The sequence below is a fragment of the Bombina bombina genome, chromosome 6 (genome assembly GCF_027579735.1).
Source record: "Bombina bombina isolate aBomBom1 chromosome 6, aBomBom1.pri, whole genome shotgun sequence".
NCBI classification, from domain to species: Eukaryota; Metazoa; Chordata; class Amphibia; order Anura; family Bombinatoridae; genus Bombina; species Bombina bombina.
Window position 1 is genome coordinate 1,156,776,184 of NC_069504.1, and position 13,803 is coordinate 1,156,789,986.

General features: G+C 44.8%; 1 protein-coding gene across 3 annotated transcripts; it reads left to right on the forward strand.

Annotated features, from left to right (window-relative positions):
- Positions 1-113: 113 nt before the first annotated feature.
- Positions 114-7,391, forward strand: LOC128664301 (uncharacterized). 3 transcript variants are annotated; one of them, XM_053719140.1, is made up of 3 exons: positions 118-2,137; positions 4,637-4,797; positions 5,586-5,746. In XM_053719140.1, exons 1-3 carry the CDS (start codon positions 289-291, stop codon positions 5,601-5,603), a joined length of 2,028 nt encoding a protein of 675 aa, XP_053575115.1. In that variant the 5' UTR covers positions 118-288; the 3' UTR covers positions 5,604-5,746. The 3 variants fall into 3 exon arrangements, with proteins under 3 accessions (XP_053575112.1, XP_053575115.1, XP_053575113.1); XM_053719137.1 differs by having other exon boundaries at positions 114-2,137; positions 4,637-5,725; XM_053719138.1 differs by lacking the exon at positions 4,637-4,797 and having other exon boundaries at positions 123-2,137; positions 5,586-7,391.
- Positions 7,392-13,803: the final 6,412 nt, after the last annotated feature.

The following is a 13,803-nucleotide window of genomic DNA, read 5'->3' on the forward strand; positions in this document are numbered from 1 at the left end:
ACAGTACATATGACATTATACATGACTTGCACCTTCCCTGTACTAATAACATGACAGTACATATGCAGTGTAGGGCTTAGTATAAGCCTGGAGCAGTCTAAGGGTTAAGGCTGTAGGAGAGTGGGTTAGAAGAGAGAGGGAAGGTGCTGGGTGCAACATTGTTGCAATTTAGGGTAGGCCCCTCCTTACCAGTAGATAAGCCAAGTTCTCCCTTGCAACTTCCTCTTCTTCTCCGGATCCTGGCTGAAGCAGTTTTTTCTTAGCAGTTCTGTCATCACCAGTGCAGCTATGCATCGTTCCAGGCGTTCCACTCTGCCTCCCAGACGTTACCAGTCGGAACAGGAACCTCCTGCACCTGCAAAAGAAAAAATAAAGATAAGTGTTCAATCTATTTCTGAGGAGGATTTAGATATCATTCCCCCAACTCAATATACTACTGTTGTGTCAGCCCAGGTTCATAATGTGGAAGAGCAGGGACCTATTGATATTGAGTTAGCTCAGGAATCCCCCAGACCTCAAGCATTGCAGACCCAGCAGGCTAATTTACCCCTTGATAGTGTACAGGCCTCATTTTTAAGTGCTGTACCCCCTGCTGCTATGTCAGCAGTTTCTGACCTATTGAAAAACATAATATCCGCTATGGCTGCAGCCTCCCCAGGGCCCAGTGTGACACCAGCTGTTTTCCCTCCTGATCCTTCTAGTCAGGATCCGGATCCTGCTTTAACTACCCCCAGCAGGCATCGCCCTTTCACACCTCTCATTGAGGCACCACACGTGGCAACACGCGGTCCCCAGCCCGGCCGGAACATGGCCCCTGTAACGGCCCCTCAGCCCTCAACACCCGGACTTGCCCCTGGTCGCACCATACCCGAGGCCCATGCCATCCCAGGGCCTATGCTGCTCCCCCCGGGGCCTAGCGATCTCCTTCGCCAGCCGCGTGGTCCGGGTCCGACTTCCGGTGTCAACGCCATGTTAGTGACGTCACCGGAAGCGGACATCGGCACTTCCGGCTTGGCAGATTCCCGCGCGGTCACAAGGACATCGGCTCCCGGGGCAACGCCACTCGCAGGTGAGCACCGAGAGCCGTCCTTGGCCGTTGGCGGGTTATCAGTGGGGGGTCAGAGGGGCATTAACAGCGCAAGCAAACTGCGCAAGCGAACGGCAAATTTGAACGTTAATCCTCAGGGGCATCAAAGGGGTCGCTCCATCATAAGAGGTAGTACCAGGCAGATAGCCAGTGATAGGGGTAGGGGGACACGCAGAGTTAACCCTTCCAGGGCAATGAGGCCATTACAGTTTATACAAATGGGACATAACGCAAATGCCGTTCAGCAGGCCGCTCCCGATGTTATTAACCCACACAGGGCTGATAGTGGTTTAGTGCAAGCGGCCGCTCAGCCGCATGATATTGTGTCTAATAATAGCCTGCATGTGAATCAAGGCAATGTGCAAAGTATGCATGTTAATCAAAACATTGAGCATCATTTACCGTCTCATCATTTACCATCCCCCATTGGTGTGAATGCGGCTTTGAATGGTGTGAACGTACAAGCAGCTCCTCAGGGATATAATACACCCCTGGTTGGCATACATAATGCGAATGGGCAATCTTTAAGCCAGCTACAACATCCCATTATGTTAGGCATACAAGGAGTACAACCCCTTGATCAGGGTATCCACTCCCCCATTGCAGCCACGCAGGGCGCTCATGCACACTCATTAAACCATGCACAATCAATAAGCCAGGCATGCCATAACCCTATTGTAGACCAGCAGGGTGTGAATGCTCAGACATCTGCGAATGGACAGTCAGTGAGTCAGGGATTTCATACACCACTTCATATAGCTCATCCACCCCTTGCTACTGATAATCCAGACACATCCATTGGGCAAAGTGCTCGCCAAATTCTTTCTCTTTTGCAGGGGGCAATTGGATCACAAAGTGCAGCAAAAACACGGACCAACACTGCCACAGTCATGAGTGGGGCGGATGCAGAAGTTCCAAGCAGCATTACAGCAGGAGCAGCAGCCACCACTTCCACTGCACAGCAAGGGTCTTCAGGACTCGCCCTCCAAAACCAGCCAGCAGGCCAGCCCGTTTCCAGCATGGGTCAGGGACCTCCTGCCATTAGTCACGGTGAGAATGCTTTATTTACACACAATGACCATTCTTCCTCTGACTCATCCTCTTCTGACTCAGGGTCTGAGACTGACTCTTCCTTGGGTTTACAAGGGGCAGGTCAGAAGAAAATGTTTAGAATGATTAAGAAAATTTTAAAGAGGGGGGTCAAGCCAGATACTAAGCAGGACAGCGCCAGTAACAACGCCCCGCAAACCCCATCTACAGAGGTGCCAGCTGAACCTCTCCCTACCAGGGCCATCTCCGAAAGGCGAGCAGCCCTTTACGGGGACGCAAGCCCAGGAAAAATATACTCATTGCATAGACACCTGCGCAAAAAGGTGGTCAGTAGAATCCACCGTGGAAAATATGTTAATATCTTTGACCTTTCGGTGGAGGCGTATAGGCAGAGAGAGAGGAGCGATGAGGGAACAGGGCCTAAAAAATTTAAACGCCCAGACACTTTTGATGAGTGGCTCCAGTGCTTCAGGGTTTTTTCCTCCTGTTATATCGAAAAGTACCCCTCCCAGAGTTTGCCTATCCTAAAATACACGGACACTATTCACTGGATTCAGCGTAATCACAGTGAAGGTGTGTGGAGGGAATATGATGCTGAGTTCAGGAGGAAAATGGCAGGAAATCCTTCCCTGACTTTTGACTCTACTGACAACCAGTTGTGGCAGCGAATGGACCCAAAAGGGGGTGCACCCGCTGCTGCAACTTCAACTCAGCAATCAGCGCAGCAGTCCTTTCGCAATACCAGAAGCAGGAAACGGGGGGGAACCTGCTGGCCCTTCCAGGACAAAAAATGCGAAAAGGGTAGCGCATGCACCTTCAGACATGTCTGCAGGTACTGCTCTGGTCCACACCCTGGCAGTGACTGCATCAAGCGAAGGGACCAGACCAATAAGCCCCCTTCAGCAAACTTGGGCCAGAAAGGCGGAAACGCCAATTAATGTACATGCCATGGCACCATGGTTGTGGGCTTACCCAGACCAGGCGGCGGCACGTATGTTATGGGAGGGTTTTTCATTTGGTTTTCATATCCCCACATTTAGGCAAATCAAGGGTAAGAGATTTAATAGGAACCTTATTTCAGCATACCAACACCCCCAAGTGGTGAGGGATAAAATTAATAAAGAAGTGACTTTAGGGCGAATGGCGGGCCCCTTTGCTGCCCCACCTTTACCTGATTTGGTCATTTCCCCGTTGGGGGTGGTTCCCAAGAAAGAGCCAGGGAAGTTTCGCCTCATTCAGCACCTGTCGTACCCAAAGGGTAGCTCAGTCAATGATGCCATTGACCCCCAACTCAGCTCGGTGCGCTATCAATCCTTTGATAGCGCACTAGACCTGGTCAGGAGGGCGGGTCATGGTGCTCTATTGGCGAAACTAGACATTGAGTCGGCATTTAGGCTTCTTCCACTCCACCCCTCAGTTTTCCATCTAATGGGTTGTAAGTTTGCAGGTGTGTACTACGTGGATCGCTGCCTGCCCATGGGCTGCTCTTTGTCATGCGCCTTGTTTGAGGCGTTCAGTAGTTTCCTTCATTGGGTCGTAGCTTCAGAAGTGGGCAGCGATCCCATAGCACACTACCTGGACGATTTTCTCATTGTAGGGAGAGCAGGCTCCGATGATTGTTTATCCACAATGAACATCATGCGCAGCGTCATGAGACATTTCGGGGTGCCCCTAGCAGAGGACAAAACGCAAGGCCCCGCGTCCTGTTTAGTTTTCCTGGGAATCGAAATCGACACCCAGGCTCGGCTCTGTAGGTTGCCACCTGATAAAGTTCAGGGCATGCTTGAGGCGGTCAGAGCGGCAGTCTCTAATGCAGTTATTTCCCTGAAACAGTTACAATCCCTGTTAGGTTTGCTTAATTTCGCTTGCAGAGTTATCCCCATGGGTCGGGTTTTTAACCGTAGACTGGAAAGACAGCTTAGTGGTAGGTCAAACCCGAAATCAAAGATAACCCTAGGGAGTGAATTGCTGGCTGACCTGGTAGTCTGGGAACAGTTTCTCACGCGATTTAACGGGATTCGGGTCTGGCGTACCCCTCCCATGTCTAGCCAGTTACTGCACCTTTTCACTGACGCAGCTGGATCGCACGGTTACGGGGCCTATTTCCAGGGAGAGTGGAGCGCGGAGCCCTGGCCGGAGTCCTGGGCCCCGGCGGGCCTTACTCGAAACCTGACTCTCCTGGAGCTATTCCCCGTGGTCTTGGCGGTCGAGCTGTGGGGTGGGAAGTTGTCGAACAGGACTGTTGTGTTCTGGACAGACAACATCAGTGTGGTCTTTGCGATCAATAACTTGTCAGCCACCTCAGCAAAGGTCATTACCTTGCTGCGCCACCTGGTGTTGCGCTGTCTGGACCTTAACATCCAGTTCCAGGCCCGTCATGTCCCGGGCGTCGACAATGTTGTAGCTGACGCCCTGTCACGATTCGAATGGGCGACATTTCGCAAGTTAGCCCCCACAGCTGCAGCCGTGGGCTTACGCTGTCCTGATTTCCTTTGGCAGCTCGTCCTTCCTGGATAGCCTTACTGCCGTTGGTCCGCTCCTCCTTAGCACCATCCACTTGGCACGCCTATGCCCGCATGTGGTCTGAATGGGACGATTTCTGTGCGTCCAGGGGAGCCGACGCTGCTCAGGGGTCTAGGGACAACTTACATGATTGGCTGGTGAGTTTGCATGCCTCTGGGGCCCGTCAGGGGGCAATACAGTCCAAATTGGCCGCCCTCTCATTTTTCTATAGGGCATTAGCCATTCCTGACCCAACCAATTCCTTTTTTATTAGGCAGGTGATCAAGGGTTGGGGCAGATCGCAGCAGCGGAAAATAGACACGCGCGAACCCATCACCCGCGACCGCCTGGAGCGTTTGCTCTTGGCGCTCGACGTGGTCTGTAGATCAGATTTTGAAGCCCTACTCTTCAAAACTGCGTTTAATCTGGCCTTTGCCGCCGCTCTTAGAGTTAGTGAGGTAGTAGCACCCTCCAAGCAGGCGTCTGGGGCAGGTATACAATTGCAACATGTTAGAGCTGCCCCTGATTCCTTACTTCTTTTTCTGCCGCGATCAAAGACAGATCAGGAGGGTAAGGGAACCTGGATCCCCGTTCACCCTCAGGTGAACAGCGCATGCTGCCCGGTTAACTGCGTTAATCTTTACCTGGCTCAAAGGCCGCCTGGCCCGGGGCAATTCCTGGTCCATGCGGACGGCAGATCCCTTTCCAAATTTCAGTTCGGTAGGGTCCTAAAATTGGCGGCAGTCCAGGCGGGGCTGGACGCTAGCAGACTTGCCCCGCACTCTTTTCGCATAGGGGCCGCGACTAACGCTGCGCAAGCGGGCTCCTCGTGCGAGGACATAAAACGTATTGGGCGTTGGCGGTCCAATTGTTTCAGAACCTATGTCCGTCCAATTGTTTAATGTTTAGATGTTAATTCAGGATACTAAAATGTTTGTCTCCACAGGCACTACCCCCGGGGTGAAGCGAATCTGGATTGTGGGCCACTCCTTTGTCCACTGGGCCTCCCTACGCTGTGCGTCCCTCCCATTTGGCCAATCCCTAGGTCTCCCTACCAACAAGGCATCCGTTAGGTGGTTGGGTGATAGGGGGATGTGCTGGCCCCAATTAGCAGGAACCATATCCGAGGCCCTGGTACGCTGGGGGAAGCCTCACATTATTATTCTTCACCTAGGGGGTAACGATGTGGGGGCCATACCAGTTTTACAGTTGATTAAGGTTATGCAGGCAGACATTGGGTGGCTAAGAGTACGCATCCCGGGGGTCATGATAGGGTGGTCCCATATAATACCCCGTCTCCACTGGAGGCATATGTCGGCCCATACGGCGGCATACCGGGTTAGGAAGAAGATCAATGCGTCTGTAGCGAAAACCGTCACTGGGTCAGGTGGCTTCGTGGTACGGCACGAAGCCATTTCGGCTGATAGAACCGAGCTATATAGAAGGGATAAAGTTCACCTTTCTGATGTGGGGCTGGATTTATTCATAGGGGACATTCAGAGAGCTCTGTTACCCCTCCTGTAAATCGGGTTGTGGGTTGGCGGCAAGGGTACCATTAAAATGCTTCCTTGTGGCGGGAGATCCTCGGTCCGGTTGCGCAGGAGAAGGTCGCTAGGGGTGAGTGATGGCCAGACTTCCGGGGAGGAGGGTAGGCCCTCACGTGCACGTGACGGTAACCCTCCTTCCTCCCTTTTGAGGGATGGTCACGTGATCTCTGCAACCCCTCAGCGTCATCTCCTTTGGGCAGAGAACCCTCTGCTGCTGTTCCCGTTGGGCCGGTGATCTCCTGCTGTTCTGGGTATCTGATCTCTATGCCGCCATATATATTTTCAGTTCTATCAGTTCTATCTAGTTTGTTAGGTTAATAAAATTTTATGGCCTGTGACGGTCACAAAATTTTTCCCATAAAAGTTTGTCTGTGGTTATTTCGCACTACATTCTCATGTACATAGTTATTTAATTAAGTTATGTTAAATCCTCTCCTCTGTGAAGAAGGATCCGGTAAGCATTTAATCCCTTAATGCAGTGTAGGGCTTAGTATAAGCCTGGAGCAGTCTAAGGGTTAAGGCTGTAGGAGAGTGGGTTAGAAGAGAGAGGGAAGGTGCTGGGTGCAACATTGTTGCAATTTAGGGTAGGCCCCTCCTTACCAGTAGATAAGCCAAGTTCTCCCTTGCAACTTCCTCTTCTTCTCCGGATCCTGGCTGAAGCAGTTTTTTCCCTCCCTCCCTTCCCCTTTTGTAATGTTTTAATGATGTGTATTTTCGACGGCACCTTAATGGCAGGGCTATGGCTACTCACCCTAGGCCCAATAAGCCATTACTGTAGGATATGGATCTCCTCTCCCTGTTATGCGGTTTACACGGCTTGGTAACAGGGAATCCTTATCTAGGTGGAAGATCTTCTTTCACCCTGGCGGCGGGAGATCCTCGGTCCGGTTGCGCAGGAGAAGGTCGCTAGGGGTGAGTGATGGCCAGACTTCCGGGGAGGAGGGTAGGCCCTCACGTGCACGTGACGGTAACCCTCCTTCCTCCCTTTTGAGGGATGGTCACGTGATCTCTGCAACCCCTCAGCGTCATCTCCTTTGGGCAGAGAACCCTCTGCTGCTGTTCCCGTTGGGCCGGTGATCTCCTGCTGTTCTGGGTATCTGATCTCTATGCCGCCATATATATTTTCAGTTCTATCAGTTCTATCTAGTTTGTTAGGTTAATAAAATTTTATGGCCTGTGACGGTCACAAAATTTTTCCCATAAAAGTTTGTCTGTGGTTATTTCGCACTACATTCTCATGTACATAGTTATTTAATTAAGTTATGTTAAATCCTCTCCTCTGTGAAGAAGGATCCGGTAAGCATTTAATCCCTTAATGACATTGCACATGACTGGCACCTTCCCTGTACTAATAACATGACAGTACATATGACATTACACATGACTTGCACCTTCCCTGTACTAATAACATGACAGTACATATGACATTACACATGACTGGCACCTTCCCTGTACTAATAACATGACAGTACATATGACATTATACATGACTTGCACCTTCCCTGTACTAATAACATGACAGTACATATGACATTGCACATGACTGGCACCTTCCCTGTACTAATAACATGACAGTACATATGACATTACACATGACTGGCACCTTCCCTGTACTAATAACATGACAGTACTTATGACATTATACATGACTGGCACATTCCCTGTACTAATAACATGACAGTACATATGACATTACACATGACTGACACCTTCCCTGTACTAATAACATGACAGTACATATGACATTACACATGACTGACACCTTCCCTGTACTAATAACATGACAGTACATATGACATTACACATGACTGGCACCTTCCCTGTACTAATACCATGACAGTACATATGACATTACACATGACTGGCACCTTCCCTGTACTAATAATATGACAGTACATATGACATACATGACTGGCACCTTCCCTGTACTAATAATATGACAGTACATATGACATTACACATGACTGACACGTTACCTGTACTAATAACATGACAGTACATATGACATACATGACTGACACCTTCCCTGTACTAATAACATGACAGTACATATGACATTACACATGACTGGCACCTTCCCTGTACTAATAACATGACAGTACATATGACATTACACATAACTGACACCTTCCCTGTACTAATAACATGACAGTACATATGACAATACACATGACTGACACCTTCTTTGCTAATAAAATGACAGTACATATGACATTACACAAGTCTCACACATAGGAATAATAAGAAAATAAACACTGACTGGTGCTGGGGAGCAGCTGTCTCCTATGTGCCCTGCTCTTATTTCAACACTGATGTTAGCCTGAACAGCAACTGAACCCCAACCCTTTCTGACAGGTTATATCATAACATAAACACTTCAAACCATGACTGAAAATATCAGTTATAGCACACACATTACATGTATCTGTGATTTTAAATGTATTAAAAAGTGAAAACATGTAATTATTTAAAAAGTACTTAACCAGAAAATGATCTTTTTTACTTCAGACTCAGCTCACCACACACTCTTGTTTCTGCATTTCCCGCGCTCTGCCTGAAATCTGCCTCTCTCTCCTCCCCCATCATGTTCCGTGCTCTGGCTCTGGGACAATACCGAATGTGATTATGTGACCACCAGCCCAGAGGGAGGAGGAGACAGAATGAAGGGAGGCAGGCAAAGTGCTAGACGAGTCACATAATTTTTCAATGTTTTTTAAAGATACATAGTAAAAATGTTATAATAATGCAGCAGCAGCAGCTGCTGTGGTTAACGGAGTGGTTTTGCAAAGCAGCTGGGAACAGACAATTTAGCAGAGTGCCTGCTAGGCTGGCAGCGGCAGGAGTCACAGTCAGGCATATTTTTGTAAGGAAATTAATGTGTGTTCTATTGAGAACAGGGCAGCGTTGGGCTGCCTGCTTCAAGAGAGGACAGGACACAGGAGCAGTCTGATCAGATATGACAGACTGAAGTGCCGGCTGCGACCGATGGACCCAATTGGTCAAATCATTAAAGGTAAGGTAAAGTTGACAACAGTACTTAACGCTATTTGTACGATAATAAAAAATAAACATAAGTTTCATTCATCAATTCACAAATATCACGCATAAATCTACCTTTCTGTACCTGTTTTTTATGTCCTGTGTACAATATTTCGTCTGCCCGACATTTTCCTTTATTTGATTGACATCCGCTTTCAATATAACCCTCCAATTGGCATTTTCCCCTTCAGGGGTTTAGCCCATCAATCCCGACGTCACTCGTCTATTGAGCGCATGCGCTGGACTAGACTCAAGCCTCTTCAAACTGTGCTCGTTCGCGAGTAGCGCATGCGCAGTGCTAGCGGTGTAGCGATCACTTAGTTTGCTTCTTTCTAACCAGGGGTGAATTTGCGCATGCGCATAAGATAGTGCCTCTGTGAACGCACATTGACCTGACTAAGACAAAGGGGTGAGAACGCTTCCTGTAATAACAGCGATAAAGACGGAAGTGGCATGGGGGAGGAGGATTGAATATAACGGCTGCATATACAAAGATTGGATTACAGGTAAAATAAAGAATGTAAAGCGAAAAAAAAGTTAGCGACTACCTTATTATTGATATTTATTTTAAATAAATGAGGTCAATAAATATAAACTTTACCTTACCTTTAAGCTGCCAGCTGGAACTTACCTTTTCCTTCCACTTTACAGTGCCTGGGAGGTTACTGCTGCATTCGCGTAGACAGCTCCTGCCTGCCTCCTCCTTTCCCGCTCAGCTGCAAATGTTTCAGAGCGTTGCCGTGGTAACCCACGGCAACGCTCTGATTTAATACTGTTACTGAGCACCGCGCAGCCCCTGCAGCCACTAAAAAAATGTGAAAAAAAAACAAGTTTGTTGGGGGGAAAAAATCCCCCCAACAAACTTGTTTTTTTTTCACATTTTTCACCCTCACACCTCCTGAGTCCTCCTGACCAGCCAGCCACATTGAGCAATAGCAATTTCACTGCTGCTGCATTGAGCTCAGCCGACAGCCCTCACCCACCTCACCTACCTGGCTAGTAGCTATGCTCCGGCTGGGCTCCTAGTCCTCCACCTCCAGTCCTCCGGCTGACAGTAACACCTGACCTGACTCCAACACAGTGACAGAACACTCCTGCTCCACTCCTCCGCTCCTGACCGTCACCGACCGACTCACTCCTGTCCTGAGACTCCTGACAACAACTGGGCTGGCCTAGGTCACGCTCTGAGACAGAGACTGGGAGAACTGCAGCAGCACGTCCGGTCCGTCGTCTTCAATCTTTGCTCTGACGCCGGTCGCACGTGACACTGACTGCACATCAACCTGACCACCAATGCGGCTGCGCAACAATTTCCCGCCCGGCAACTCAGCCTAGAGAGACTCAGACATACTGATGCCTGATTGGCTGAGCGGCCGGGCAGGCAGGGCTCAGGGCTCCCGAGGCTAGCCTCCGGTGGGAGCAGTTATGGGCTGCATTAGAGACTGCTGCATTAGTATTATTCCCCACTGGGTGGCAGTCTCTAAAGCAGCCCATAACATAACAGACTAATACATTCATATTGCGCAATGGAAGGACAGCTGGCCTCTTACCTTCTTGCGCAATATGAATGCAATGTAGTAAAGTTAGGAAACAATAAAATTGCAATAATAAGCATAATTTGGTGGAGGGGTGGGGGGTAGGGGGTCACCTTTCATATGTTAAAAAAATAAAAAACATTTTTTTTTTTTTTTTAATTAAAAAATAGATGTAATTCCCACATTGGCCAGGGGAGGCACTGCCTCACCTGCCTCTAATGAATGCACGTCCCTGGTAATATGTATGGTTAGTATAGTATCATGTATACAGTATAGGATGTAATATGTATGCTTAGTATAGTATCATGTATACAGTATAGGGTGTAATATGTATGGTTAGTATAGTATCATGTATACAGTATAGGGTGTAATATGTATGGTTAGTATAGTATCATATATACAGTATAGGATGTAATATGTATGGTTAGTATAGTATCATGTATACAGTATAGGGTGTAATATGTATGGTTAGTATAGTATCATATATACAGTATAGGATGTAATATGTATGGTTAGTATAGTATCATGTATACAGTATAGGGTGTAATATGTATGGTTAGTATAGTACCATATATACAGTATAGGATGTAATATGTATGGTTAGTATAGTATCATGTATACAGTATAGGGTGTAATATGTATGGTTAGTATAGTATCATGTATAGGGTGTAATATGTATGCTTAGTATAGTATCATGTATACAGTATAGGGTGTAATATGTATGCTTAGTATAGTATCATGTATACAGTATAGGGTGTAATATGTATGCTTAGTATAGTATCATGTATACAGTATAGGGTGTAATATGTATGGTTAGTATAGTATCATGTATACAGTATAGGATGTAATATGTATGGTTAGTATAGTATCATGTATACAGTATAGGGTGTAATATGTATGGTTAGTATAGTATCATGTATACAGTATAGGATGTAATATGTATGGTTAGTATAGTATCATGTATACAGTATAGGATGTAATATGTATGGTTAGTATAGTATCATGTATACAGTATAGGATGTAATATGTATGGTTAGTATAGTATCATGTATACAGTATAGGGTGTAATATGTATGGTTAGTATAGTATCATGTATACAGTATAGGATGTAATATGTATGGTTAGTATAGTATCATGTATACAGTATAGGGTGTAATATGTATGGTTAGTATAGTATCATGTATACAGTATAGGATGTAATATGTATGCTTAGTATAGTATCATGTATACAGTATAGTGAGTAATATGTATGGTTAGTATAGTATCATGTATACAGTATAGGATGTAATATGTATGGTTAGTATAGTATCATGTATACAGTATAGGGTTTAATATGTATGGTTAGTATAGTATCATATATACAGTATAGGATGTAATATGTATGGTTAGTATAGTATCATGTATACAGTATCGTGTGTAATATGTATAGATAGTATAGTATAGTGTGTAATATGTATGGTTAGTATAGTATCATGTATAGGGTATAATATGTATGGTTAGTATAGTATCATGTATACAGTATAGGATGTAATATGTATGCTTAGTATAGTATCATGTATACAGTATAGGATGTAATATGTATGCTTAGTATAGTATCATGTATACAGTATAGGATGTAATATGTATGGTTAGTATAGTATCATATATACAGTATAGGATGTAATATGTATGGTTAGTATAGTATCATATATACAGTATAGGATGTAATATGTATGCTTAGTATAGTATCATGTATACAGTATAGGATGTAATATGTATGGTTAGTATAGTATCATGTATACAGTATAGGGTGTAATATGTATGGTTAGTATAGTATCATGTATAGGGTGTAATATGTATGCTTAGTATAGTATCATGTATACAGTATAGGATGTAATATGTATGGTTAGTATAGTATCATGTATACAGTATAGGGTGTAATATGTATGGTTAGTATAGTATCATGTATACAGTATAGGATGTAATATGTATGGTTAGTATAGTATCATGTATACAGTATAGGGTGTAATATGTATGGTTAGTATAGTATCATGTATACAGTATAGGATGTAATATGTATGCTTAGTATAGTATCATGTATACAGTATAGTGTGTAATATGTATGGTTAGTATAGTATCATGTATACAGTATAGGGTGGAATATGTATGTTTAGTATAGTATCATGTGTACAGTTTAGGGTGTAATATGTATGGTTAGTATAGTATCATGTATACAGTATAGGATGTAATATGTATGCTTAGTATAGTATCATGTATACAGTATAGTGTGTAATATGTATGGTTAGTATAGTATCATGTATACAGTATAGGGTGTAATATGTATGTTTAGTATAGTATCATGTGTACAGTTTAGGGTGTAATATGTATGCTTAGTATAGTATCATGTATACAGTATAGGATGTAATATGTATGGTTAGTATAGTATCATGTATACAGTATAGGGTGTAATATGTATGCTTTGTATAGTATCATGTATACAGTATAGGGTGTAATATGTATGCTTAGTATAGTATCATGTATACAGTATAGTGTGTAATATGTATGCTTAGTATAATATCATGTATACAGTATAGGATGTAATATGTATGGTTAGTATAGTATCATGTATACAGTATAGTGTGTAATATGTATGCTTAGTATAATATCATGTATACAGTATAGGGTGTAATATGTATGGTTAGTATAGTATCATGTATACAGTATAGGGTGTAATATGTATGGTTAGTATAGTATCATGTATACAGTATAGTGTGTAATATGTATGCTTTGTATAGTATCATGTATACAGTATAGGGTGTAATATGTATGCTTAGTATAGTATCATGTATACAGTATAGTGTGTAATATGTATGCTTAGTATAATATCATGTATACAGTATAGGATGTAATATGTATGCTTAGTATAGTATCATGTATACAGTATAGGGTGATATATATATATGGTTAGTATAGTATGTATACAGTATAGGGTGTAATATGTATGGTTAGTATAGTATCATGTATACAGTATAGTGTGTAATATGTATGGTTAGTATAATATCAT

Coding starts and splice junctions, on each gene's coding strand:
- LOC128664301 (XM_053719137.1), top strand. CDS start 289: ATGCATCGTTCCAGGCGTTCCACTCTGCCTCCCAGACGTTACCAGTCG. Junction 2,138..4,636: donor ACCTCCTGCCATTAGTCACG/GTGAGAATGCTT, acceptor TTCCTTTGGCAG/CTCGTCCTTCCTGGATAGCC.